General features: G+C 56.6%; 1 protein-coding gene across 3 annotated transcripts in view; it reads left to right on the forward strand.

Moving 5' to 3' along the window:
• The first annotated feature begins 20,305 nt into the window (after nucleotides 1-20,305).
• AJAP1 (adherens junctions associated protein 1) overlaps nucleotides 20,306-27,263 on the forward strand; it is a 49,267-nt gene continuing 42,309 nt past the window's right edge. Inside the window, exon 1 of one of the 3 annotated variants that reach the window (XM_049775349.1) lies at nucleotides 20,306-20,374. Coding sequence is in view for 1 of the 3 variants with exons in the window: in XM_049775348.1 (XP_049631305.1) it covers nucleotides 21,227-21,255 (29 nt within the window). In the remaining 2 variants the exon portion in view is untranslated. Of the gene's footprint in view, nucleotides 20,375-21,104; nucleotides 21,256-22,254; nucleotides 22,375-27,263 lie in introns of those variants that run through there. The other 2 variants (XM_049775348.1, XM_049775350.1) reach the window with 2 other exon arrangements.

Consider the following 27,263-nt stretch of genomic DNA (forward strand, 5'->3'; position numbering starts at 1 on the left):
GAGGATGTTTAACTTCCAGGTGTTAAAGTTTTTCTTCTGTGTCCCTTTAGAATTCACATATAATTTCAGAGCCTTGTGGTCAGTGAAGGTAGCCTGAAAGATTTCTATCCTCTTGATATTATGGAGGTATGTTTTATGTGCCAGCATGTAGTCTATCCTGGAGAATGTCCCATGTACATTGGAGAAGAATGTGTATCCAGGTTTCTGGGGATGGAGTGTCCTATATATATCCACTAGGCCTCTTTCTCCCATTTCTCTTTTCAGGTCTAGTATATTCTTGTTGGGTTTCAGTCTGGTTGACCTATCCAGTGTTGACAAAGCTGGGTTGAGGTCCCCCACAATTATTGTGTTGTTATTGATATTATTTTTCAGATTTGTCAACAATTGTATTAAATATTTTGCTGGACCCTCATTCGGTGCATATATGTTTAGGAGAGCGATTTCTTCCTGCTCTACATACCCCTTAATTAATATAAAATGTCCATCTTTGTCCCTTACAACCTTCCTGAGTATAAAGTTTGCATTATCTGATATTAGTATGGCCACTCCAGCTTTTTTATGGGTGTTGTTTGCTTGGATAAATTTCCTCCAGCCTTTTATCTATGTTTGTTCTGACTATTCAGGTGCGTTTCTTGTAGGCAGCAGAAGGTTGGATTGATTTTTTTGATCCATTTAACCACACCGTGTCTCTTAACTGGTGCATTTATTTCATTGACATTGAGAGAAAGAATTGTCCTGGGATTTAATGCCATCTTTATATCGAAAATTGGTGTTGTCTTTTGGTTAGTCTTGTCTTAAATTAGGTCTTTCAATTTTTCTCTTAAGACTGGTTTTGAGTCTGTTAAGTTCCTGAGCTGTTTTTTGTCTGTGAAACCATGTATTCTTTCGTCAAACCGGAAAGTGAGTTTTGCTGGGTACAGTATTCTAGGTGAAGCATTCATTTCATTGAGTTTTGTTACTATGTCTCACCACTGCTTTCTCTCCTTGAGTGTTTCTGGTGACAAGTCTGCTGTAAATCTCAAGGATGCCCCCTTGAATGTAATTTCCCTTTTTGATCTTGTTGTTTTCAGAATTCTGTCTCTATCTGTGGGATTTGTCATTGTGACTAGGATGTGTCTTGGGTTATTTTTTCTGGGGTCTCTTTTGGTTGGTACTCTTTGGGCTTGCAGGATTTGATCACATATATTTTTTAGCTCTGGAAGTTTCTCTTTAATAATGTTCTTGACCATTGATTCTTCCTGGAAATTTTCTTCCTGAGTTTCTGGGACTCCAATGATTCTTAAGTTGTTTCTGTTGAGCTTATCATAAACTTCTATTTTCATCTGTTCCCATTCTTTGACTAATTTTTCCATTGTCTGTTCATTTTCTTTAAGTTTTTTTTCCCAATCTCTCCTGCTGTATGGAGTTGTTATTTATCTCATCTTCCACAGCACCAATTCTATTCTCAGCTTCTGTTACCCTGGTGTACAGCTTATCCATTTTGTCATTCAATTCGTTTACTGAGTTTTTCAGGCCTATTATTTGACCTGTTATTTCAGTTTGGAGTTTTGTGATTTCTGTCTTCATATTTTCTTGGTTCTTATTAGTGTTCTGTTCAACTCGATCCATGGTTTCTTTGAGTTCTTTGAGCATCTTCCATATTGCTTGTCTAAACTCCTTATCTGAGAGATTGATTAGTTGGTTGGTTGTTTTCTGGTCATCAGAATTATCATCTTCATTCTCTATGTCTGATGCTGGCCTGCGTTGTTTCCCCATTGTCACACTTGTATTGTGGGTTTTTCTACTTGTTGTGGTGGTATTCATTGGCTAAATAATATACATGGACATGCTTCTCTGGCTCTGCCCTTTATGGGTGGGTTGACTTGCCTCCAAGGAAGGGGTGTCCCCTTGGATGAAGCCTCACACAGGATAAAATCTTAGGCCCGAGCATGCAGCAGAGAAGACAGTCTGGGGAGAAATACTGGGCTTCAGTAATCCAGCACAGTTCTTAGTGTGATTTTTCTTCTTGTTGCAATGGCGTTCTTTCCATAGAAAGAGTGCACAACCTCGTAGGAGCCTCTTTTCGGCCCACTCCCAAGAGGTTCAGGCGACGGGACAGGAGACAGACACACACAGGCAGCACTCACAATATTTTCTCATTGTGGCCTTTTTAAGGGTTGGCTGGTACTTGGGAATCAGAGTCGCTGATCAAATGTGTCATTTATGAAGTCTTAAGATTTTGTGATGAAGAAGCGGTCACCTAATGGACTCTAAGATGCTTCTGCCCTGGTTCCAGGAGTCAGGGAGGCAGAGGAAGGAGAAATGGATGTGGGTTAGTTTCCTGGGCCTAGCACTGCAGAGAAAACCCATCCTGCACCCTAGAGCCCATGTTAGCTCTTGGACCAGTCCTGGCAGGAAGAACCCACGTGACTCCAGAGCATCCCCCCCCTCTAAGGGGCGTGGCTTTAGGATCCAGGCTAGCACTTAGTCCAATCCTGGCTGGAGCAGGACCTAAGTGATCTCAGAGCCCCTCCCATAAGGGGCGTGGCTACAGAGCCTAGGTACTTACACCAATCCTGGCAGGGAGGACTACACGTGATTTAAAAGCTCCTCCCCTAAGGGGCGTGGTTTCAGGACCCCCCACTAGGCACTTACACCAATTGTGGCAGAAGAGCCCACACATGACTTCTGAGCTCCTCCCCAAGGGGCGTGGCTACAGGATCCAGGTCATGTACTTTGACCAATCCTGGCAAGAACAGCACCCACGTAATCTCAGAGCTCCTCCCCCAAGGGGCGTGGCTGCAGGGGTCTAGGCTAAGCACTTAGGCCAATGCTGGCAGGGAGAGACCCATGTGACCTCTGAGCTCCTCCTCTAAGAGGCGTGGCTACAGGATCCAGGTCATGTACTTCGACCAATCCTGGCAAGAACAGCACCCACGTAATCTCAGAGCTCCTCCCCCAAGGGGCGTGGCTGCAGGGGTCTAGGTAAAGCCCTTAGATCAATCCTGGCAGGGGTATTCCTCACGTGACTTATAAGCTCCTCCCCAAGGGGCGTGGCTACAGGATCCAGGTCATGTACTTCGACCAATCCTGGCAAGAACAGCACCCACGTGACCTCAGAGCTCCTCCCCCCAAGGGGCGTGGCTGCGGGACCCACTCTGCAGGTGACAGCTAAGCGGATTTCTGGGCCCTGTTACTGTCTCTGCTCCAGTGATCTGTCTGGCGCAGTGTCTGGTGTGGTCTCGCCATTACAAATGAGACTTGTCCCTGTTCCTGTCCCTGTCAGGGCCCGCTGCATCTTCAAGCACCGTTAGAGCCTGGCAGCACTTAGCACAGACTTCTCCTCCTGCTCTTCCTCCTCCTCCTCCTTCGCCCACCACCAGCCAGCAGTGCTCACCACTCTCCCCCACATCTCTGTGGCCATTCCCCACCCTACATGTCCTGCCACCAAAAGTCCACTGCCGATCCCCTATGCTGGAAATGACAGGGGGAGCCCTGTCTGCACCCCTGGACTGAGAATTTCCAGGAGACACCCTCGTTGCAAGCTCTGTCTCTTCTTGTCCCTCATCTCTGCCCTGCAACCTGGCTGTGCCCATCTGGCCCGGGTGGCCCCAAATGTGGCCTGTGTACCCCTGGGAGCAGGCAGCTCTGTTTGATCGAGGCTGTCCTGACTCCTGGCTGGTGTCTCAGAGCTCGAACAGGGCTGGTCTCACTCCTCCCTTGCACCCTGGCAGACAAGTGCTTCATGATTACTATCCCTCCTTCTTTCTGGAAGGTTCTGACCCATGCACAACTGTATCTCCCAGGGGCTGTCAGACCCCAGGGTGGAAATTTGCTCCTTGTCCCTCTATCCCAACTGCCATAGGAAGCCTCAAATATCAGTGCTGGTGCCTGGGTCACAGTCCTGAATCAGCAGGATGGGCGCCCTCCGAAGGTGCCAGTGTGGAGCGCCCTCCCTTACCTCTAGCTCCTGAGGGCTCCGTGGGTGCTGGCTATGTAGCTGCCTCTTTCCCAAGTAGCTTCCGTCCATGTGGCCTCTGGGTGAGTGTTGTGGGGGAGACATGGTCTTCCCTCTGCTCCTGAGGGCATCCAATACTGTATATTTGGGGGTCAGGCCCTGCCACTGAAGGGCCTTCATGTGTCCAGAGATGGGGACGGGGGTGCTGTCCTACCTGTGGGATGACTAATTGCCACCCCCCCCCCATGGTTCTGTGGGTTTTAACCAAACAGGAAGACTTGGAGGGTGGGATCTCCCTGCTCAAACCTGGCTTGGCGGTGGCTGTGTGACATTTGAAGCACTTTTCCTTCCGCTGCTGGAATATTCTCAATATGAGAAGTTAAGACTCTGGTGTTTACTGAGAAAATAACACGGCTGTCCTTCAGGTGGGGAGTGAAGTGCCTTGCTCGGGGACTGCTGCTGGCCGGGTGCCGTGGCAGGGGGCCCAGGTCCTCACCTGGGAGAGCAGGGGGAGAGGTGAGGGAGAGAAGTGGGGGCCCAGCAAGCCCAGGATATCTTCCAAAAATTAAGCACAGCAGTGGCCTTTTCCCCCTCCCACCTCCCAATGGGGCACTCCGGAAACCCAGCTCTGGTGACAACTGTATCCTGAGCTCCCTGTCCCTGCTTCTGGCTGCTCAAGAGTCATCCTGTGTCTTTGGACTCAGCCCTTCTTCTGCTCCTCGGTGTCCTCTCCAAGTCCAGTGGCAGTGCAGGGTCTGTCTGCAGGGGAAAAAACCAGATTAGAGACCGTTAGAAGGAAGTTGCTTGTCCTGTGGAGAAGTGAGGAGGAGCAAAGTGGCAATCCTCATGCATCCTTCCAGCTCCATGATGCTATGCTCCTCTCCCTCGAAGCTATGTTCCTCCCATTGAGTCTTTACTCCACCCCTTGGAGCTTCGCCACGCCCCTTAATCTATGCTTCTCCCCTCGAATCTTTGCCACGACCCTTGGAGCTACGGTCCTCCCTTTTATAGCTTTGCTCCTCTCCCTTAAGGCTGCACTCCTCAGAGGAGGGAGGAGGACACAGCACATGTCCCCTGCTTGCTAGAAAAGTTAAGTGCAAAGGTCTTTTGAGAAGAGCACTCTTTCCTTCAGCTTGAGAAGCAGAGGGCTGAGCACACAGGAAAGACAGAGGGTCACAGAGAGGGAGCTGGGACTCAGCCAGGTGGCCCTCTCTTCCATTTCCAGCTGTGCACCCAACTTCTGTGTACTCCTCAAGGCAGGTGGCAGCACACTGACTGCCTTACCTTCCCCACCTAGGGATGAGGCCGAGCTGCTCGGAAAAGCACAAGGAGGCCCGTCCCAGAAGCAGACAGAGTGTCCTGTTTCGACACTTCCTGCCTCCCGCCCTGTGGAACTGAGCCGGACTAAGAGGAAGCCAGGCAACTGGTCCTGTGCGGAGGAGAGTGAATTGAAGAAGTGCCTGGAGGAGGGGGACTCCTGCACAGGTGCTCGTGGTGGGGCTCCTAGCCACCCACCCAAGCACAGAGCTTAGGAAGTGAGCAGCCCTGGGCGGGGTGGCTCTGCCCGACAGAAAGAAACTCCACAATATCACCTCCAAGGGCAGGAGCTACTTTTCACAGACCCACAATGGAAGCCGGGCACGCCTTGGTGGTTCCGAAATAGCTCACCTCATTGGGGGGTCCTTGGAAGATCTCGTGTGAAACCTTCCTGTGAATGCCAGGCAGGGTCAAACCATCCATGCGCGAATGCCTGCAGGTGTCCTGCAGTGGCTGTTCTGGTCAGTGGGTTGTGCCTGTCTCTGCAAGATCCAAAGGACACCACAGCTATGCAGGATCCACAAGATACCACATCTATGCAGGATCCATGATATGGCATTAGATATATGCAGGATCCACAAGGCATTGGATCTACACAGAATCTATATTGCATTGAGTCTACACAGGATCCACATGGCATTGAGTCTACATGGGATCCATATGATATTGTTTCTACATGGGATCCACGTGACATTGTTTTTTTTGTTTAAAATTTTAAACCTTATTTATTGATTGGTTTTTGGGTTACACCCGGTGGTGCTCAGGGCTTACTCCTAGCTCTATGCTCAGAAATCGCCCCTGGCAGGGTGGGAGACCATATGGGATGCTGAGAATCGAACCAGGTCCCTCCCGGGCCTGCCGCAAGCAAGGCAAAAGCCCTACCACTGTGCTTTCTCTCTGATCTGTGATATTGTTTCTACATGGTAACACTTAACATTGTTCCTACATGGTAACACTTGACATTGTTTCTACATGGGATCCATGTGGCATTGTTTCTACATGGAATCCATATCACATTCTTTCTACATGGATCCACTTGACAATGTTCCTACACGGGCACTGTCTCTACATGGGATCCACTTGACATTGTTTCTACATGGGATCCACATGATATTATTTCTACATGGGATCCACGAGACATGCCTCTTTCCCTCTCTCCCTCCCTCACTTCCTCCCTCCCTCTCGGCACAGACCAGTGATTTCTGTCCCCAAAAGTCACTCAGTCCCAAGTAATTGGAAATGAAGCCTTTGCCCCATGACCTTGAGGTTGCCATGGAGAAAAGACCATGAGCAGAGAGGTGTCAGTGGCAACACATGCTGGCCTCACCCCAGGGGGCTGTCTCGTGCCAAAGTGGGACCTGCATGACGCTGAGGTGTGTGGGCATAGCGGCTGACTTCAGAGAAGCAGGAATTGAGGGTGCAGGCAGCTTCCGAGTGTGAGGAGTGGGAGCTGAGGGGTGAGATAGAGTCTCCCAGGGGCTGACCTTGTCTCTGGTGCAGTGGCCATTGTGGGAGGACTTGATTCACCCAATTGCTGGCCTGGAGCCCTGAAGCCAAGGCAACTCACTGCCCTACTCGAGTCCCAGCTGTACCACCAGAAACCTGGCTCAGAGCACTTCCTCTGAGAAGACCCACTCACGGGCCCATGTGGCTGAGCAGGATGCCCTGTGGAGGCTGTTGTGATTGGCTGGTGCCATGACTAGCTGGTATCTGATGGGTTGGTCTGTGATTGGCTGATATCCTGATTGGCTGGTGCTATAACTCCTCCATCCGCAAAGAACTATTTCTTTATTTTTTAAATTTATTTTTTTTGTTTGGCTTTTGGGTCACAACCAGTGGCTCTCAGGGGTCACTCCTGGCTCTGCACTCAGAAATCACTCCTAGTCGGCTCGGGGGACCATATGGGATGCTGGGATTCTAACCACCAGCGTCCTGCATCAGCTGCATGCAAGGCAAATGCTCTACCTCTGTGCTATTGCTCAGGCATCACAAAGAACAAATTCTAACAATTTTCCCTGTCACTCAGGGCGGTTGCTACTCGCAGAACTCCTAGGGCCGTTATAAATACACCGTCAGGCACTTGCAGGTAAAAATAGCCCCGACATTTGCAAGGTCTGGCCTGTTCCACTGGCGTGGGGGCTGTGATGTCGGGTTGCAGGCTGGAACCAGGATGTGTGTTGGACTCTGTCTCCTGGAGCCAGGTGCAACCTTCTGGTCAGATCCAGAGCCTCCCAGTGTGGTGCCAGGAGTGAGGGTGTCCTGGGAAGGCTGGGACCCCCTTGGACCCAGCACACACTGCCTGCTGACCTCAATAGCGGGCTCTGGTCCTCCAGGCAGGCATGGGTGTGTGTGTGTGTGTGTGTGTGTGTGTGTGTGTGTGTGTGTGTGTGTGTGTGTGTGTGTGTGACCTCTCCAGACTCCCCATGGCCTTACCAGGACCTGATCCCTCTGCTCAGTCTGGGAAGTTCCCCCTAGTTGGGGGTCCATCCTCTGGGCCAATGCTGACACTGGAAAAGGTGCGCAAATCCCCATGTTCCCAAGGGACTGTCGAGTGATGGAACCAGTGCTCAGACTAGAATCTTCTGAGCTGCACCAGTGTGGCTAGTGCCATGCAGGGCCAGGAAGCTGGGGGAGGGTACTGGGAACTGGGCCTTGCGGTCGAAGTGTCTGCTTTGTGCACCCAGGGCTGTTCTGCAGATCCTAACTCGGTGCTTTCTGGCCTCGGACCTGCAGACCCACCTAAGCAAACCCTTTGAGTGATGTGTCCCACCATACTCCCAGGGTGCAGAGTTGCGGGGCTCACATCAGAGCAAACTTCAGGGTTGCGGGGTCTAGGTATGTGTGAGCCCCAACTCTGTGCCCACCATCCACATCAATCCTGGGAAGTAACCCAAGATGGGTTATTCAAGATATTTTCTCCAAGATAAGGCATTTGGGATACCTGGAGGATCCACAAAGATGGTCTCTCACATCTGTTATAGCCCCAACTCTCTTACCTTCAGTCCCTCGAGCCCCCCACAATGCCATGAGTCTTTCAAGGTGTATTTCCCTTTAGCACACTGGAAAGGCACTGAGCATTCAGACCTTCTGCTCTCCACACTAATCAGAATCTTTATAACGGGATCATTTTTCTCTCTCCAGGAGCTGGGGTGCCCCTGAGAGTGAGAGAAAAGCCCGCACGGCAGGGAGATGCCCATGTTGTGGTGCTCATTGGAATGTGCCGGTATTTCATCCCAAGGGCTGCTGGACTGAAATCCTGCCTGAGCTCGATATTTATTTGACAAATACTCTTACACCATGAAACGCAGGAAATCCGCCTTGGGAGCTGGTTTGAGTGGCTGGAACATGTGTAAGCTTTGCACAGGAGAGTCCAGAGTCTGTCCCCAGCACCGTCACACATCCCCAAACCAAAAAAGAAAGGAAAAGTAACTAACTCCTCTAAGTTATCTGTATTGCAATGGTTTCTACCGAGGAGTTGCTCGGAGACGCAGCCAACTTGTACATCTTTTCACGTTGTCCCACTCTGGCTCAGTTTATCTGTGTTTTCATGAAACATAAAACATCGCTCAAAGAAAACATCATTTCCATAAACGAAGACATCCTGAAGCTCAATTACACCGCGTCAGAATTCATCTCATGGGCTGTCATGATTCACAGCATCCCTCGCCTGTGTGGAGTGAAAGACAGAGAGAGAGAGAGAGAATAAGAGAGAGAGGGAGAGAGAGATTTCATTCTGTTCTCCCTGTTTGCTAGCATTCCCTCCCAGAACTCTTGCATTCTAAAACCTTCCAAAGCTGCTCTGTTTCTTGTGCATTTCTGGAGTCCCTGAGTCCCGCATTGTCACCAAAATTGAGACTGCTTCAGTGAATGCCCAAGGCCAACAGCACATCCCAAGGGGATTCATAAAGGACTTGCAATGCCTTGAGTATTGCTAACATCTTACTCTATGGAGGCAGCAAAGGTCATGCCACTTCTACACTGACCACTTTCTGCAGGGGGTCTTAGGGTGTGGGGATGGTAGGTGAGGCCCTGGCATACTTGGCTCTATTTGTAGACCTAAAATTTGGGTGTTAAGGCCCGGCTGGGCCATGCAGTTCTTTCTGCTTGCCTGTGTTGAGAATGAGCGACAGGCTAGGCATGCACCTCCCCTCAGACCCAGGACTTCCTGATTCCCCTGGACTTTAAGTTTAATATCTGTCCATCACACACTGTTTCAGTCCAGCCCCTGGGCTGCCCAGTGTGTCTGTGTCTCTGAGTCTCTGTGTCTCCATGTCTCTGTGTCTTCACGTCTCTGTGTCTCCATGTCGCAGTCTGTGTCTCCGTATCTCTGTCTTCGTTTCTTTGTGTCTCTATGTCTTTGTTTCTCTGGATCTCTGTGTCTCCATGTCTTTGTGTCTCTTTTCTGTGTCTCTTGTTCTCTATGTCTCTGTGCCTCTATGTCTCTTTGTCTTTGTGTCTCTAGGTCTCTGTCTATGTCTCTGTGTCTCTGTGTCTCCGTGCCTGTGTCTCCATGTTTCTTGGTCTCTATGTCTCTTGGTCTCTGTGTCTCTTGATCTCTGTGTCTCTTGATCTCTGTGTCTCTTGGTCTCTGTCTTCGTGTCTGTGTCTCTGTGTCAGGTTCTCCTTGTCTCTTTGTCTCTATGTTTCTGTGTCTCTGTCACCGTGTCTGTGTTTCCATGTCTGTGCCTCTGTGTCTCTAAGTCTTCAGGTCTCTGTGTCTCTTTGTCTTTGTGTCTCTGTGTCTCTGTCTCTCCATGTCTCTGTGTCTGTGTAGTTGTGTCTTCATGTCTCCGGCCTCTGTGTCTCTGTGTCTTTGTGTCTCCTTGTCTCCATGCCTGTGTCTCCATATCTCTGTGTCTCCATGTCTCTGTGTCTTCGCCACCTGCAGCCTGAGACCTGTGTGTCTCCAATTCTGCCTGTCCCTCCTCCGTTTCTTACCGTAACACAAGCAGCGAGTCAGAGCCCTGAACTCCCATGAGCGCTTGCAGTCAGAGCCGCCGTTGGCCGCATTTGGAAAGAAGGGCTTCCAGCTGCTGTCTCAGTTCCCAAATGGAGCCTTTCTTGGAAGCTGCCCTCTGCCCCCCCACCCCGAATTCTCCAGGCTTCACGGGGACCTCCTGCGTCCAGGCTTCCAGGGGATCCCGAGCAGAGTAGAGGAATTGACAGCATCTGCAGTGTGGAGAGAGAGGGGGCCCTCATGGTTCCCCCGAGGCTGCTCCACTGTCTCCATCCTGTCGCCCCAGAACTTGAAGTGTCTACACGGACAGACCTCACCTTGGGCTTGGATGGGTGGCTGTGGGCTGTGGGCTACGGGTGCAGGTTGTGGGGCCAGTGTGGCTGCTGTTGCTACAACCTCCTTTTTATTTTTATTTATTTATTTTTTTGGATTTTGGGCCACACCTGGTGACACTCAGGGGTTACTCCTGCTCTGCTCTCAGAAATTGTTCCTGGCTTGGGGGACCATACGGAATGGCGGGGATCAAACCCAGGTTCGTCCTGGGTCAGCCGCATGCAAGGCAAACGTTCTACCACTACGCTATCGCTCAGGCCCCTACAAGCTCCTTTTAACTTGATCAACTATTATTTCAGTTTGGAGGCTGGAGCAATAGCACAGAGGAAAGGGCATTTGCCTTGCATGAAGCAGAGCTAGGTTCGATTCCCGGCATCCCACAGAGTCCCCCGAGCACCAACCGGGAGTATTTCCTGAATGCAGAGCCTGGAGGAAGCCCAGAATGCTGTCTGGTGTGAACTCAAAATAGAAATTTGGTTTATTATTTTAGTGCTCATGAGATACTCCTGGCTCTGTACTCAGGTCTCTCCTGGAACCTTGTTTCTGGAGATCAAACTTGGGTTATGCAAAGCCTGAGCTCAGCCTATGGGATTAGGGGCCTCCAGTCTCTGGCTGGGTAGAAATTTGTTCTTGCTTTCATGTTTCGCTTTGTTTTCTTTTGAAGTCACACATGGTACTGCCCAGGGAGGGACCCTTGCTCTGTGCTCAGGCCAGGAATGACAACAAGTTATTCAGCCCCCTGACATAGTCGCCCCACTGCGAGTCTGGGACTCGAGGCATTAAGTGTCTTAATCCCGGCTGAGTACTCTGGCCTTCAGTGCTTACTATTTTTTGTTTGTTTTTGGGCCACACCCAGCAGCAGTCAGGGATTACTCCTGACTCTGAGCTCAGAAATAGCTCCTGGCAGGGACCATATGGGATGCCGGGAATCGAACTCAGTTGGCCGCATGCAAGGCAAAGGCCCTACTACTGTGCTATTGCTCCAGTCCCAGTGCTCACTTTTTAATTTGATCTGCCCATTCACTATTGTTCTTTGCTGCAGAGTTTTGGTGGAAAGATTTTAAAAGCTGAATCACAGAGGGGCGGGTGGGGGGGGGAAAGAAGCTTAAACTGCAGTCTGCACTTGGTATGTGGGGGCCCCGAGCTCTGACCCTGGAACTGTGGGAGCCTTGGAGCATCACCCCCAAAATATGAATGGCACCAAGGAAGGCCAAGGGGCTGTGACCGTCCCTGAGAGGAAGGAGGAACTGTGGCCATCTATAGCCCCGTGCAGAGCTGAGGGCAAGTGGGCGGCCGTTCACTCCTGCTCCTGTGGCACCAGGTCAGCCACTGGGCAGGAAGGAGCAGGTAGTGCCTGGGTTGGGATAGTGCATTGGGTCAAGCCAAGTCACCTCTGCAGCTGAAGCCCAGGTCCTGTGTGGCCTCCCTCCCCCCTGTCTGGCACTCAGGGAACCTGTTTCCAGTCAGGGATCCCTGTTTTATTCAGGGATCCCCAACTCTGGCCTCATTCGGTCCCTTCCTGTCTGAACCTGGTTCTTGTCCAGGTATCCCAGAAGCCAACAATCCCTGGCACCTGCGGGTCAGTCACTATCCAGCTCCGTCTCCACCTTGCCCAGAAAGTGACTGCAGCTTCATCAGTGGGACATGAAGGGTGGGGACAGCCTGATCCCATGGCCCCTGACCCCTGCTCCACTGGCCCATTGGCCCGGACAGTGCCCAGAACACGTGGGAGGCAGCATTGATTCCCAAGGCTCCACACCCGAGCACCCTATGTCCCAAGACCCACACCACACAGGAGGAGCCGATAGAGAGGTTCGTCAGGGGCTGGAGACACACAACTGGATTCCCACTGTGCTGAGGGGTCTTGGAGCTGAGCTAAGTATGTCTGTGGTACATATGCCTCTTGGATCTTTCTTTTTCTTTTCTGTTTTGGAGCCACACTTGGCTGCACTCAGGGCCCAATCTTGTCTCTGTGCTCAGGAATCACTCCTGGCTGTGCTCAGGGGACCCTATGAAATGCCAGTGATCGAACCCGGGTTGGCCACATGCAAGGCAAATGCTCTCCCAGCTATGCTCTCACTCTAACTTCCTGTTTCCTTTTCTAACAATCGAGGCCTGGGAGGGTCAGTGCTGGGCTCGGGGACACTCAGACTTCCGGAACTCTGATCCGCTGCAGTTTTTGGGCCTTTGGCCTCGGGACAGATCCTCACCTAGAGACAAAGACGGTTGGGCATCCCCCAAGAGTCTGAGAGCCCCATTTTCAAGGATGCTTCCCCAAACTCCAGAGGCAGAGCTTCTCCCTGGCACAGCAGCATTTGGTCCAAAACCCCTAATGAAAGTGTAGGTGCATTTGAGGGGGGAGATATGAGCTCGATCCTGAGCACTGCCTTGCTCACAGGCCATGGTTCTGTGGGGATCTGGGTCCAGCCCTGGTTCCAGGCCTTTCCTGGCAACTCTCGGACTGAGCAAATGTTCACTCCTGCACCTTGGGCATTTGCCTTTAGCTGCCCCTTTGGAAGAGGCAGCGAACAAAGCTTTTGTGCCCGGAAGTAGCCCCTGGGCCCAGGGGGAACCCACAGGACCAGAATCCAGGACACGCTCAGAACACGCGTCCCAGCACGCTGGCCTTGGTGAGTGACTGTCCTGCCTGCCTGTGTCCCAGATTCTGGGCAGTTCCCTGTCCTGAGCAAACAGGGCCACCTCCAGCAGCTGGCCCTTTCTGCAGGCAGCCAAGGGCCATGGTGCATGGCAGTCCAGGGCACCGGGCAGGGCCCTCCTGTGGCTGTAGAAACTCGGGGAGGCAGGAACTCGCCCAGTGGGCAGGATCTGCAGCCTGGAGCAAAGCTGGGGAACCTTCTGGAAAGAAGGGGCAGGACACGTCAGCTTTGTGCATCTCAGCATGATTCCACAATTCTGTTGCTCAGGGTGAGGCAAGGAGCACCCATAGGCTTTAAAGAAAGGGTCCTGGGGGATTCAAGAGCATGTGTGGGTCAGAGGTGTGGGTCAGAGAGGAGGCACGCGGTTAGGATGTGCTGGGTTAATTGGGGGTCTCCTGGAGCTGCTTTGAGATCACTCCTGGTGAGACCCATGAGGAGCTGCTTTGCCTCAATCTCCAGAACTAATGCCTGTGCTTTCCAGAACTTTTCAGAACCTTCTAGAACCTTCCAGAACCTTCTGGCCCAGTGGATAAGCAGGTATATCCATACATGGGGACTTGGCCAACTCTTGTCAGGGGCAGAAAATGGTCAGTTTTCTGCCGGGAGGCAGGAAAATGGGGGGGGGGCATGCAGGAAGGAAGGGGGGGCTGTGCAGAGCTGTGTCTGCATTCTGGGACCTGCTCCCCACTCAGGACCAGGATCCCATCTCAGGTCCTGGCTTCAGGGAGGAGACAGCCCCTCCTCTCCTGGGACCTCTCACGCCAAACCCTGATCTCTGTCTCTCCCTGAGCCCCAGACAAAAGCCAGCAGATATTGGGCACAGAAAGTGTATTTGAGAGACTTGAAGGTGGGGTTAAGGGTTGCAGTCATGACACCCCCCCATGAGCAAAGGTCCAGGCAGCCAAGGGACCCCCCCACAATGGAGAAAAAGAGAAAGAGAGGGACGGAAGGAGGAAAGTGAGAGAGTGAATGAGTAAGTGAATGACTGAGCTAGTGAGTGAATGAATGTGTGAGTTAATGAATGAGTGAATGAATGAACGTGTGGTAATGAGTGAATGAATGAGTGAATAAGTGAGTGAGTAAATAAATGAGTGAATAAGAGTAACTGAGTGAATAAATGAATGAGTGAATAAGTGACTGAATAAGAGAGTGACTGAGTGAGTGAATGAATGAGTGATTAGGTAAGTGAATAAGTAATAGAGTGAGTGAATGAATGAATGCATGGGAAAGTGAATGTGAGTGAGTGAATGAGTGACTGAGGTAGTGAGTGAATGAATGAATGAGTGAGTGAATCGACGAATGAATGAGTGAATCAATGAGTGAGTGAATGAACCATGTCTCAGCATCAGTCCCTGCCTCTCTGTTCCTGCGTCACTAGGTCGGGAGACTCATGTCCCTCCCCGTCAGACCTGACAGCAAACGACAGTCACACAAAGGACATTTCATTATCAGAACTTTCCGGAACCCCAGAGAAGCTGGGGCAGCGTGTTCTCCTTCTGCACCCCCCTCAAGTGTGTCTGGGGGAGTCTGATGGGGGAGGCAGCCGCGTGTGCAGCTGGAGCAGGACTGAATGTTCTCAGCCTTTCAGAGCTATAGGGGGTGGGGTGGGGGGGTGAGGTAGGGTGGGAGGATGGGCGGTGCCAGAGCTCGACTCAGACCCCTGTCTGGGTCTTCTGAGGGCAGGTGCCCCACCCCAGCTGGTGTCCAGATCTGGGCGCCCTGACCAGTTTCTCCCCGCTGGGCCTTTAACAGCCTAATTGCCCTGTAATTCCCCCCTGGCATTTGGCAACTCAGGCCTGCAAAGCGCTGGCTGATGGCAGAGTGTCTTCAGCTTCTCCCGTCAGATTGGCAGGCTGTCTTTCCCCCCTGACTGCAAGGACCCCTCAGGAGCTCAGAGAGCCCCCTCTGCAGCCCCCAGAGAGAGCCCCCACTGGCGCAGATGTCTTCAGGTGTGAGGCTCCAGGGAGAATCGGCCAGGACATGCCGGGCAGGTCTGGGGGCCCCGCTTCACCCCAAGGCCGCCTGGGCTCCTTTGAGCAGCTTTCAGGAGAGCTGGAGGAGTTGACAGCAGGACAGGGAGTTCCGATCACAGCCGTGAGGAGCCTTCTCTGAGGGGAGTGCTCCCAGGCTGGTGCCCACCTCCTTGGGGACCACGTGCCAGGTTCTCTGCATCATCCCTGTTGCTGAGGAGCTGAGCTCACCCCCAAAGACTGTGCTCCCCAGTGTTTGGGGATGAGGATTTGACCAGAAGAAGCTGGGCTTGGAGGGACCCACAACCTTGTGTCACCAGCCCTACACCCAAGTCCATGTACCAATAGGTCACCAGGCTGGTCTTTGTTTCCCGGAACTCTCTAGAACAGAACAGAAAGTTCCATCTGTCCAAACTGTCGGTTCAGAAGAAGAAAAAAAGTCTTCCTCTGTGTGACTCAGAGGAAGGGGGAATGGGTCAGTGTGACCACAGAGACGGGGTGCAGGAGAGGGCATGTCTGTGTACATGTGTCTGTGTGTACATGTGTGTGAGTATGCATGTATGTGTGTCTGTGTAATGTGTGCGTGTGCATGATTGTGTCTGTACTCGCATTTGTGTGCATCTGTAGGTGTGTAAGTGTGTGTCTGTGTCTGTGTGTACCAGTGCATGTGTGTAGAGAATAAGTGAGTGACTGTGTCCAGGGGAATAAATGAGGAAATGTGTGAATACAGGGAAATGAATGAATGAATGAAAGAATTGTGCAGGTATGTGAGGGAGAACGAAGGAATGAGTGAGTGAACAGGAAAAGGATGAACAAGGGCCTGAAAGTGTGAGCACTAGGTGAATGAGAACATGGGAGCACTGGGGAATGAGTGAGCGAGTGAATGCGTGTGCACGAGAACAGATGAGTGAATGAATGAATGAATGAATGCATGTGGGCTGGAAGGGGTGAATGAGTGAATAAACTGCAGCGTGCCAAGAATGAATGAGTGATGTGCGACTGTGGGCGAATGAGACAGCAGGAGTGGGTGCGAAGCTGGGCGCTCTGCCGTCTCCCTGGTGCTGAAGGAATCCCCAGAATCCTCAGTGGCCCCCCTGTGGCGGGGGCCGTGCTCTCCCAGTTCCCAGACTCATAGCCAAGACCCAGAGTTGCAGCTGCCGCTGGCCTGAACCCTGACCTGTGTGTAGAGCACGATGCAGAGGTGGAAGATTTATCGGGTCCTCAAAATAATAACAGAAGGAGATGAAAAGGGGGCTGAGTCTCCCCTCGAACCCACCCCTTGGGACTCCTGTCAGCCGCCAACATCCTGGTGGGGTGCATGGACCCATCTAGGGATGTAGTGAGAAGCAGGAACGAACATCAGAATTCGCCTTGGGTTCCCCCTTTGGTCTTGTGCAGAATCGTGACTGCTCCAGACAGCAAGGGTTCGAGCTGCTGCTCCAGAAAGCCGGTTCCTCCCCAGAGAACCTCGCCCCTCCCAAGGTAGTCAGGACTGAGCCAGGCATCACCGCCCCTGGGGTCAGAACAGCCCCAAACACCCTGATCTAGCCAGCCCCGCTCAGTTCAGCTGTCCCTGGAACCCGCCACTGTGTCCCATGGTCTAGGAGCCAGGCCCAGCCAGGCCATGGGTGGGAGCATGGGGGTGGGAGGAGCCCGGGGACCAGGCTGCATCTTGGGCCAGCGGGGGCAGCAGCTGGGCACCAGCTAATGACATGCCTGCCCTGCCCTGCTGGCCCCTCTCCTCCTCGGGTATTCTAGTAGCCTCCGGGGTCCAGGGACTGGGCATAGCCTTGCTGGGGAAGTGGCTTTTTCGCTCAATTACTCTCAGATCGCCTCTGACTGCGAATCTGCTGAGCAGTGCCGAGTGGTTCGTGGTGGGAGGGTGCTGGCTGCCACTTCCAGAGCTGGATGGAGCTTTGGGTGGTCCCGAGTTTGAAGACCCTAAGGCGGATAGTGATGGTGATGATGCTGATGGTGGATATGATGATGGTTGGAGATACATGATTTCCTAAGACCAATTCTATCCCCTAGAGAGAGATGCAAACCCCAGGGGTGGTTCGAGGCACCCAATGTGTCCCGAGTCCTGCCGTGGAGTGGAGGAACCCTTTGCCCAGCTATTTGTGCCACCGTATGGTGACCGCTGAGAAGGCTGGCAGCTCCATGGCTCTGAGGGGTGACAGTCTAGAGCTTGGAGAAGAAAGGTCCAGGAAGGTACCACCAACTCCTTTCCTGGAAAGGTGTTGGGGCCCAGTGGGACTCCGGGTCTGAGTCGTGTCCCTGAGGTTGTCCCTGTGCCTAGGCAGTACCCAACTGGGCTCTCAGGCCTGGCTCGAACCCTCCCTGGTGCCATGTGTGGGGTTGTGATCTGAGCAGCTGGCAGTTCTGGGGATCTGGCCAGGCAGTGGGCTGGGCTGGGGTCCAACCAGGTTTGGGGCTCAGAGAATCTCTAGGAGCTGACCTGGAGTTTGGGGTCCACCCGAGAGCACCCCAGCAGGGATATGCCAGTGCCCTGCTCCCCCTGCCTGCCAGACCCGTCCCAGAGCATCCATCACCCACCAATACCTTGGGGCTCCAACAGTAGCAGCCTGGACCTCACGGGCACTACCCACTCTGCCTACATGGGGCCTGGCACAGGCCTGGCCCATGTCCCTTCCTGTCCCCTACACACTGGAGTCCAGATGGGACTCCCCCATTGCCCGCCTCATAGGGACTCCACACCCCTACAGCCCCCCACCAAGCCTCAGACCCCATAGTGCAGCGTGTTCTGCCCCCATGCAGAACCAGCATTCTGGCACACTCCAAAAAGCTGGTGGGACCGGAATCCCCTCCAGTTGCTCCGCACTGCTCAGAGCATGCTCTGGGCCCGTTCAGCAGCTCAGAGTCCTACCTGAGCCAGAGGGGTCTGGAGGCAGCCTGGGACCCCCCTCAGCATTGCCACCCCTCAGATCTCTGCAGCGCCATGATCAGAGTCAGCAAGACCCGTGGTCAGGCTGGACAAGCAGCTTCAGCAGCTCAGTTTGTGCAAGTGGACAGATGGACAGATGGACGGACTGATGGGGCAGCTCAGCCTGTGAGGAAATTGGGGGGCTCAGCCCAGGAGATCCCACCCTCCAGCTGTCCCAGCCCTGCCTATGCTGGTCCTTGCACTCTGCTAAACTGGTAGGATCTGGACAGAACTGGCTGATACTGGTCAGAACTGGATGGAACAGGTCGTAACTGATAGGCACATGGGTTCTTGAAGGAGCAATGGTGTGTGACTGTGCCTGGCAGTGTGTGTGAGTATGCATATATGACAATGAGTCACATGTGACACATGTGTGTACAGATTTCATGCATGATTGAGTGTCTATGTGCATGTGTTGACACACATTTGGCATGTGCTCTCTGTTGTATGGACATGTATATGTGTGGGCAGCATTTGTGTTGCACGTGTGGTCATGTGTGCAAATGTCTGGTGTGCAACAGCTAACATGTGAAACACATGCACATGCGATGACACATGTTTTGATGGCATGTACACACGTGTGGTTTGTGCAAGTGCCATATCCATGTGACTGTGTGGTGGCTGATGCATGTGTGTGAGTCTGTGACCTAGTGTGACTGTGTGAAAGTGTGTGGCTGTGAAAGTGTGTGTGTGTGAATGTATCTGACTGTATGTGGCTGTGCGATGGTGACAGGGTGTGACTGTGCGTGTGGTGGTGTGTGACCGTGTTCAGTGGTGTCTGATGGGGTGCGTGTGAAGGCCCATGGTGTGGCCGTGTGTGTGTGTGTGTGTGTGTGTGTGTGTGTGTTTGGAGACTGGTGGGGACTCAGCTGTGACCCCCTGGGGTTCAGCCATGGGCCCCACTTGGAGGTGAATCAATCCTGAGTCCAGGGCAGCTGATCTGGTGAGCCAACCCACACGAGACCCATGTGAGTCTGCATAACCGGGTCCCGAGTCAGGAAGGGCCCCCCATATGGGATGCCCTGGGCTATTTGGGGGGATGAGGGTCCTATCTGGGTCACGGCCTTCACCCCTGTTTAGACGGTGCATTTCAGTGGGACCGTGGGACCGTCCATGCGATCCCCAAGACGCCCTTGGGGGTGCCCTGAGAGGAGGCTCTGTCCTAAGGGTCCCCCTGACCCCCACGTAGCCTACTTTCTGGAAGGAGCTGGGGTGCAGCAGTGCCGCCTCTTCTCGCTAGGTGGCAGCAGCGGCGACATCTCCTGCCCTTAGGGCCCAGCCTGGGTGCCCCAAGGCAATGCGCCTAGGTGTGGGTTGGGGGGCGCAGGAACCAGCCGGAGTGGGGGGCCGAGCGGGGTGCCACGGCCAGCCGGGTACTTCCTCGGCCCGTGGGTGGCTCTGGAGCGCTCCTGGAGCCGCAGAGACCTGTGCCTGGAGGGCGCGGACGCCTTTTTGCCAAGAACAAGGGTCAGAGCTCAGGAGATGGGCTTTGTGCGTCCTTGGGGACCCTCATGCTCGGGCCTAAGTCTCTGAGACTCTCCAAGCCCGTCTTTGTCGCCCTGTCAGCCCGTCCATGCCCTGTGCAGGACTGCGGGGAGCTGGACAGTTGGCCTGGGTCCCCCACCCCCCCACCCCACTGGACGGGGAGCTGCCCTGGCTAGGCTGCCTCTGTCCATGGCCCATGACACCAGCCTGGAACTTTCTGGGGCAGCCTGGGTTGGCATTGCAAGGAGGGTTTTGCAGCTCCATGCGTGCCCTGGGCCGGACACTGAACGCGCAAAGGTGGGTCCAAAGGTGGGAGGCCGAGGAGGGCGGGTGTGACCTGGGCAGCGGGTCCTGGACAGCCCTTGGGGGGGGATCTGGGGCGTGGACACGCTCCACCGTGGGGCTGAGTGGGGGCCGCCTCGGGGCGCAGAAAACGCTGCTGGGCCCAAGCGAGGCTGGGGGAGGCGCCCGAGTCGCCCCCAGACGCTGCGCGCTGCCCGGTCCAGCGAGGCCTCGGGGCGGAGGAAAACTTCAGGCGGACCCCGCACCTAGGGCCTCTCCGGGAACCCCTGAAAAGAACCCCCGGGTGACGCCCACTCCCACGTCAGCTCCGAGCAGGGCTGGGCGCGCCCGAAAGCAAGCGAGCGAGCCAGCCAGCAAGCGGGTCGGAACCTCCAAGGGCTCGGCTTGCCATCGGGTTACCGTGGCAACACCATCTCCGCGCCCGGCGGCCCAATAGGAGCCCGCGGCCTCGCTCCATCCAGCCTTTGCCAGGTGGGCGGGGGGGACCCGGGCCCGGGTCGCGGGTGGGCCGTGCGCGCGCGCGTGGGGGTCCCTCCGGCACGGTCACGCGTGGGGCCGGACCCGGGGAGGCGCAGCCCCTGGAGGGGCCCCGGGGAGAGGCGCGCCGGGAGCCCCGATCGCGCGCGTTCGAGGGGCGGGGAAGGCGGTGACGTTGGCCGGGCCGGGCGGGCGCAGTCGGGACCCGCTCGGAGGGAGAGAGGGAGAGAGCGAGAGAGGCGGGGGCAGACGCTCGCTCGCTCGCTCGCTCGCTCTCGGGGAGGAGGGGAGGAGGAGGGACCGAGGGGAGAGGGAGGCGGCCGAGCGGCGCGGGCGGCGGGGCCCCGGGATCCCCGCGCGCCTCCGCCGCCGCCGCCGCCGCCACCGCCACCGCGCGTCCCCCACGGCCCGCGGGTGCAGCCGAGCGCGCAGACGGGAGCCCCCCGGACACCCTCCAGGCCGCCCCGGAGCCCCGCTGCACCCCGCAGCCCCCGGCCGGCGCGCCCGCCTCGCACCCCCGAAGCGCGCCCCTTCCCGGGCCGGCCCCGGTGCGGGGAGCCCCCAGCCTCGCCAACGCCAGCGCCGCCACCGCGCCCGGCCCGGGGATGTGCGCTCCAGCCGCCGGCCGCCCCGCCTGAGCCGAGCCGAGCCCAGCCGAGCCATGCGCCCCTTCGGCGCAGCGCCCGCCGCCCGCATGGAGCCCCGCGCGGCCACCGCGCTCTGACTCGCCCCGCGCCCCAGAGCCCAGACCCGCCGCGGGACGGAGCGAGGCGGCGCGGCGCGCGCGGATGGCCGGGGCGAGCCGCGTCTGAGGCTGCCCGGCTGCCCCGGCGTCCCGGCGTGACCATGTGGCTCCAACAGCTCCTGGGGCTCAGGTGAGCGAGCGACCCCGCCGCGGGTGCGGGCTGCGGGCTGCCCACGGCCCAAGCTGCTGGTGCCTCGCCTGTCCGGAGCCAGCCGGCCGGGGCGGTGCGCACAGGGACGCCCCGGCCCGGGCAGCGCAGTGCCCTGGCCGGCCGCCCTGGAGAGCCTCCCAGCTTGGGGCTCTCGCTTCCGGAGGGAGAGACAGCGGGCAGTGGGGTGCGGTTGGCGTGGACCGGGCAGCCTGGGGGGGGGGGGAGAAAGCCGGCCGCGGGGTTCGGGGACAGGAGCTGGGGCGTCCGGACTCGAGGGAGCTCCTCCAAGCAAGCGCCAGCCCTTCCCCAGCCGGGGCTGGTGAGAAATCCGCCCCCCCCCCCCAGGTGCCCAAGCAGCTGCTGGCAGCGACCCCCCTTTCCAGGGACTGCGCAGCTGGTGGGCAGATGTGTCGAGGGAGACGCGGGGGGCCCTGGTGGAGACCCCCAAGCCCAGACGCGCGCGTGCCCACACACACACATCTGGCAGCGCTCTCTCGGGTTGGGGTCGGGGCGCTTATTCGGGGAGCATCAGCAGTGGCGCCCAGGGCGGAGGCACCGGGAGGACCCTTCCTGGCAAACTTTGGCCAGGCTCGCCAGCCCCGTTTCTCCACCCTGCCCGGCCCCAGTGGCCCTGGCATGCCAGCCTGCGCTGGCAGCGGGCATCCGAGCCTCGCCGCCGTCGCCGCCGCCGCCGGGAGGGAGCACCGGCTTGCCTCCTCCCTGGCTGGGTTCGGGTCCAGGGTGGCTCCGGAGCGCGGGGAGGACTGGGCGCCGGCCGTCGTGCGCTTCGCGGCGCTGTCCACTGGGATGCACTGCGCGCCCGCGCTGGGGCTGGCAGGGGCAGGGACCCGAGCTGCCCGCACCCCACTCGCCGCCCTCGTCGCCGCCTCCGCCGCCCCGTTCGAGCTGGGCATGGGGGTGGGGTCCGAGCCCGAGCGCGTCCTGGTTTCGGAGACCCAGAGCGAGCTGGAAGAGCGAGCGAGAGATCCAGGGCAGCGCCCGCCTCGCCTCTCCCAGCTCCGCGCGGGGCCGAACGAACGCTCGGGGCTGCGCGGGCGCTGCCAGCCGGCTCAGCGGGGAGCCTCGGAGCCAACGCAGGTGGTGATGGTGCTACTGGCCTTGTTGCCCCCCTTTTTCCTTGTGCTTTCTGGAGATCCGTGCCTCTTCCCTTGGGGGTGCGTCTGATGCTCCCGGGAGGACTGTAAGAGGTTAATCTCCAGGCGCCCCGCAGATGCCGTGGGTACCGGGTGCCTGGACTAGATAAGGCGCCGCTGGGCCCTCCTGGAGCTCCGGAGCAAGGACGCGTCCGCCCCGGTGACCCCGGCCAGCTGCCTGCCACTCCCTGGCTCCTGGTTTCTTGTCTGCTAGGAAGAAGAGAGGAAAGGCTGGGGCTGGGGCAGAACATAAGAGACCCCCCCACTCCAGCTACCTCACCCCTGGGTGTCCCCCTCCCTTCAGCTTTCAGAGGTTCCCAGCTGCTGCCAGCCAACATGATTCTTTCTCCCCTGGCGATCAAGTTGTTCCATGGACAGTTGGGTCCCTCCAGAGATGGAGCCAGGAAAAGTATACATTAGGAAGGGGTCACTGGAGGGGGAGGGTCTCTGTACGGTATGGTAAGGGGGCTCCTCCCAAGTGCCAGGGTCTGCCCGAGGAGCAAAGGAAATAGTTGTGCAGCTGATTTTGAAGTTTGACCTTTGCTTTTTACCTCGAGTGTTAGCATAAGAGCTTTGCTGTAAGCCGGGGACCCTGCAGGCACCTGGTGGGGCCGCTGGTAGGAGAAGGCTCTGTCGTGTGTGTCTGGGAACGCCCTCGGCCTGGACTGGACTGGAGAGGAGAGGCGACACGCGTGTCCCTGCTCTCTCCAGGTCCCAGGGGAAGGAGCCACCAGCTGGCTGCCCGAAAGGGCTTTTTTCTCTTGAAGACACACGGTCGCCTTTGTGAATCTTTCTCCTGCTTCTCAGGTGAGAGCCGGGGACAGGCCAGGAGGGACTTGGAGGTGCAGACAGCACAGGGGGGGGCAGGGAGAAGGGGCCCTCTGGCTCCCCAGGGCCTGGGTTCTTCTGTCCAGCGAACCTGCTTCTGCTTCTGCTGAGTACAGCCGCGTGAGCTCAGGCTTCCCTACGAAAAGGGAAGCAGGTCGCACGTTGCTGAGTGCTTTGTATGTGTCTAGTGGGGGCTGCTCCGAAGATACCTTCGTCAGCAGCATAGGTGGGGGTTCTGGGAGGGGGCCGGGGGCGCAGCAGCAGCTGCCTGGAGCTGGGCACCAGGGCCCAAGCCTCCTCTCTCTCTGCTCGCTCAGCCTCGCACTGCTTACTGGTGGAGGCAGACCGCCCCGTTGGTCCCCCCCACCCCTCACAGCTTTGAGCAAGCCTCCTGCTGGGCCTCGGCTGGGCTGCGTGGCTGGAACTGCCCTCATCCTTCCTTTTCCTGCTGGAACTGGAACATTCTGCGGCCCCAAGCAGGGGCATTTCTGGGCGGGGGGTGTTCTGCCCACTGTGGGATGGGTGTGTGTGTGTGGGGGGGGTCCCCTGGCTTCTGGCTTCAGGGGACTGGGCCGTAGCTGGGAGAGAAACGCCTACCTGCTCCCCCATCAGCATTCTAGCTATGGCTCCCAACGGAGGAGCCGTGACTGGATGGGCGAGGGTGGGGGAAGGGTGGGTGTGATGGGGGAGCGTGGGTCCCAACTAAATTATGTTTGGGGGTGGCAGCTTTCTTCCAGGGCACAGGGAGCCCCGTCCTGTACCCTCGGTGCCCAGTGTCTGTGGGATGGGAGCAAAGGAGTGTGGGGTCCCCAGGGCCCCTGGATTCCCGGTCATTTCCTTTAGCGCCCCCAAGGGACCTCCTCAGGGTCTTCGAATTCAGCTTTTCTGCCTGCCCTGCTCCTCCCAGGTGGGGGCAGGATGGGGGTTCTAGGCCTCCGTGCTCTGTCTCCTCCTCCCAGGAGGGTTTGTGGGGCGGCTTCGGGTCCTAGGAGCAGGAAAGACCCGTGTGGGCAGAGGCAGGTAGGCACCCCCTTGGGCACCAGGGCTGCCCCAGGTTACGTAAGAGTCGCCAAGTTCCCAACCAAGGGCTCCAGGAAGGCCCAGAAGGATCCTTGTGGACTGAGCCAGACACGCCCCAAGCACCTCAGAGAACTGAGACAGAGATGGGTCCCGATGCACCAAACCCCCCAGGGGTCCCTCATTCTCCCTGGAGCCCCACATCTTCCCCCTCCTCTCACCTTTCCCTTTATCTTTCTACTCATCCTTCCTCCCCCATCCCGACTTCCTCCTTTAAGACCTCCCACTCCTTCCTCCTCCCCTCCTCCCCTCCTTTCCTCCTCCCCCCCATTCCTCCTCCCTCTTCCCCCACCTCTTCCCTCTCCTCCCCCTTCCTCCCCTCCCATCCACACTAACTCCCCTCACCGTTCTAGAACATTATCTACCCTGTCCCCAGGGTAGGTGCAAGCGGGACCCTGAGCCCAACCCCGGAAAATGGGGTAAAAGTGGTGCCTGTTTTGGAGGCAGCTGCAGGATCAGCCCCTGCAGGTTCCAGTCACCCCAGAGTTGGGCCGCAGGGGCCTGAGACTAGGGCTGAGACTAGGGGCTGCTGGGTGGGGCAGGGGTGCAAGTGGGGAGCATCTCAGACTTGCAAAGGTGAGGCTGGTGGGTGGAGAGACTGAGTCTCTGCATTCCACACACTGTCTCTTGCTGCCCCTTCTGAACTTTCCTCGCCCCTTCCCCTCCCTCCCCTCCCCTCCTTTCCCTTCCCCTTCTCTTCCTGTTTGACCCAGCTCACTCCCTGCTGTGCCTACCCTCTGCCTGGCAGGCTCTGACCTCACCACCATTTGTCCACCCGTGGGCAGTGCCCAGGAGCTGTAGCAGCCCAGTCCTTGGTGGGACTCAGGGCTCCAGCTCGGGCTGGCCTCGGGGCTACAGATGGGGTGCCTGGGTCTTGAGGTGCTGGGTGCTCAGGGGTGCATCTCAGCAGCCTGGGCTAGGGACCTCAGGGCCCACCCCCTCTGGATGTGGGCAGTGCCTCTTCCAGCCTGGATCCCCTCTGCACTGCCCAGCCTGGTCCCACCGTGACAGGAGGCCCAGGAAAGGGTCTGCTTAGGGCCCTGCACTTCTCCATCATGTTGGATTTGATTTGCTCCTTCCAAGAGGAAGAGTTGCCGGTGGCAGCCCCAGCTGGCCTCAGAGGCCCCAGAATCCCCATTGTCCGGCAGCCCCCTGGGAGAAGAGTGTGTGTTCGGGAAGGTGGGGTGCACAGGCCTGGCTGCAGGAAGAGTCAGGAAGGGACAGGTCAGGCGGGACACCAGGCAGGGGCCCCTGCTCTCCCGGGCCAGGATCACTCACCAGCCCCCACGGGATCTCTGCCGAGACCAGCCACTCCCTGGGAACTTGCTGGTTGGAATTGGGGTTCCAGGTGGGGGAGTAAAGAGTTGGGATGTGCACTGGCCCCAGCCATGCTGATGCTCCCCCACAGTGCTCCTCCTCTTCCTGGGCCCCCACCGTGCTCGACTGTGGCAGGCCCAGGGGAGGAGGGGCCAGCCCCCAGGACTTCTAAGTCCCTGTGCAGGGGTGCGGAGGCTGGACAGGATAAACTCTAGGCTCTGGGCTCTAGGGACCACAATGACTGGCTCGGGAAGTGATGCGAGTGTCATGTTACAGCCACACATGTGGGGACTCATATCCCAGCCATTAGAGACTCATGTGCATGGACCTGTGACCTGCCACAGTCGTGTGTGTGGGTCCATGTCCCATTACAGCCTCAGTGCACCGAACAGGTGTTCTGTCATAGCCACACATGTGTGAACACATGTCCCATGACAGTCACATGTGTAGGCCATGTCCAGTAACAGTCACACATGTGGGACCATGCCAGTCATAGCAATGCATGTGGACCTACATCCATGCATGTCACATGCATGTCACATAACAGTCACACTTGTGGGGGCATGTCACAAAACAGCCATACACATGTGGGCCCATGTCATATCACAGACATACATGTGGGCCCATGCAAGTTAGCCATGCATGTTGCCCTATGTTCCATCACAGTCACATGTGTGTGGGCCCATGCCAGTCACAATCATACATATGTGGGCCCATGCTACATAACAGTCATACAGGTATGAGCCCATGTCATATCACAGTCACACATGTGAAATCATGTCCCAACACAGTCACATGTGATGCCCATGTTCTGTTACAGTCACAAACGTGTGGGCCCATGTCTCAGCTGCCATGTGCAGAGCTGGGATCACATGCATAGCCAACCCATGTGGTTGGGCTCAGTAGTGTGGAGTGGTCCTCCTCCCAGCCCCGGGGCAAGAGGTATTGGAATGTGGCTGCCCTGCCACAGGGATGCATGTGTGTTGAGGGTGGGTGACGGGTGGTAGGACTGTGTGTCCAAGGGCGATGTGGGGAGTAGCTGTGCCGGCGTGGGATGAGGGTGGCCTTGGGCGTGATTCAGGCTGTCTTGGTGTGTCCGTTGCTTACGTTGGGTTGTGTACGCATGAGCGAGCACCCTGTGAGTCTGTACAGGTTCTGGCACTCTGACTGTGCAGGTAGCTGTGTGGGGAGCTACCAGTAGCTCCAGCTGTGGTTGCCCAGGTCAGTGGGTCCTGGTCCTAGGTGGCCCTGCTGTTCTTGGTGCGGCTGGCAGAGGGCGCTGCTGGCTCTGCAGGAGTGGGGTGTGCGGGAGGGACCCTGAAAGGGCCCTCTGGGGGGGGGGCCTGGGCTGAGCAGGACCCCCGGGGGGTTGTTTGGGTGTTCCTGTCTTTGTCCAGAGCAGAGTCCAAGCAGTGGCCCAGTGGGGCCCTATGATCCAACTTCCAGGGGTTCTGGGGACCAGAAGCACCATCCATGGGGGAGCAGGGCTTGGAGGGCTTGGGCAGAGCCAGCATCAGGGTCTCCAGCACAGGGGCCTCAGCAGGCTGCATCCCGTGAGACAGACAGTGGTCCTATTCTCACCCGTGACCTCATCCCTCCTCACCCCTGCTA

Source organism: Suncus etruscus, chromosome 6 (genome assembly GCF_024139225.1).
Source record: "Suncus etruscus isolate mSunEtr1 chromosome 6, mSunEtr1.pri.cur, whole genome shotgun sequence".
NCBI classification, from domain to species: Eukaryota; Metazoa; Chordata; class Mammalia; order Eulipotyphla; family Soricidae; genus Suncus; species Suncus etruscus.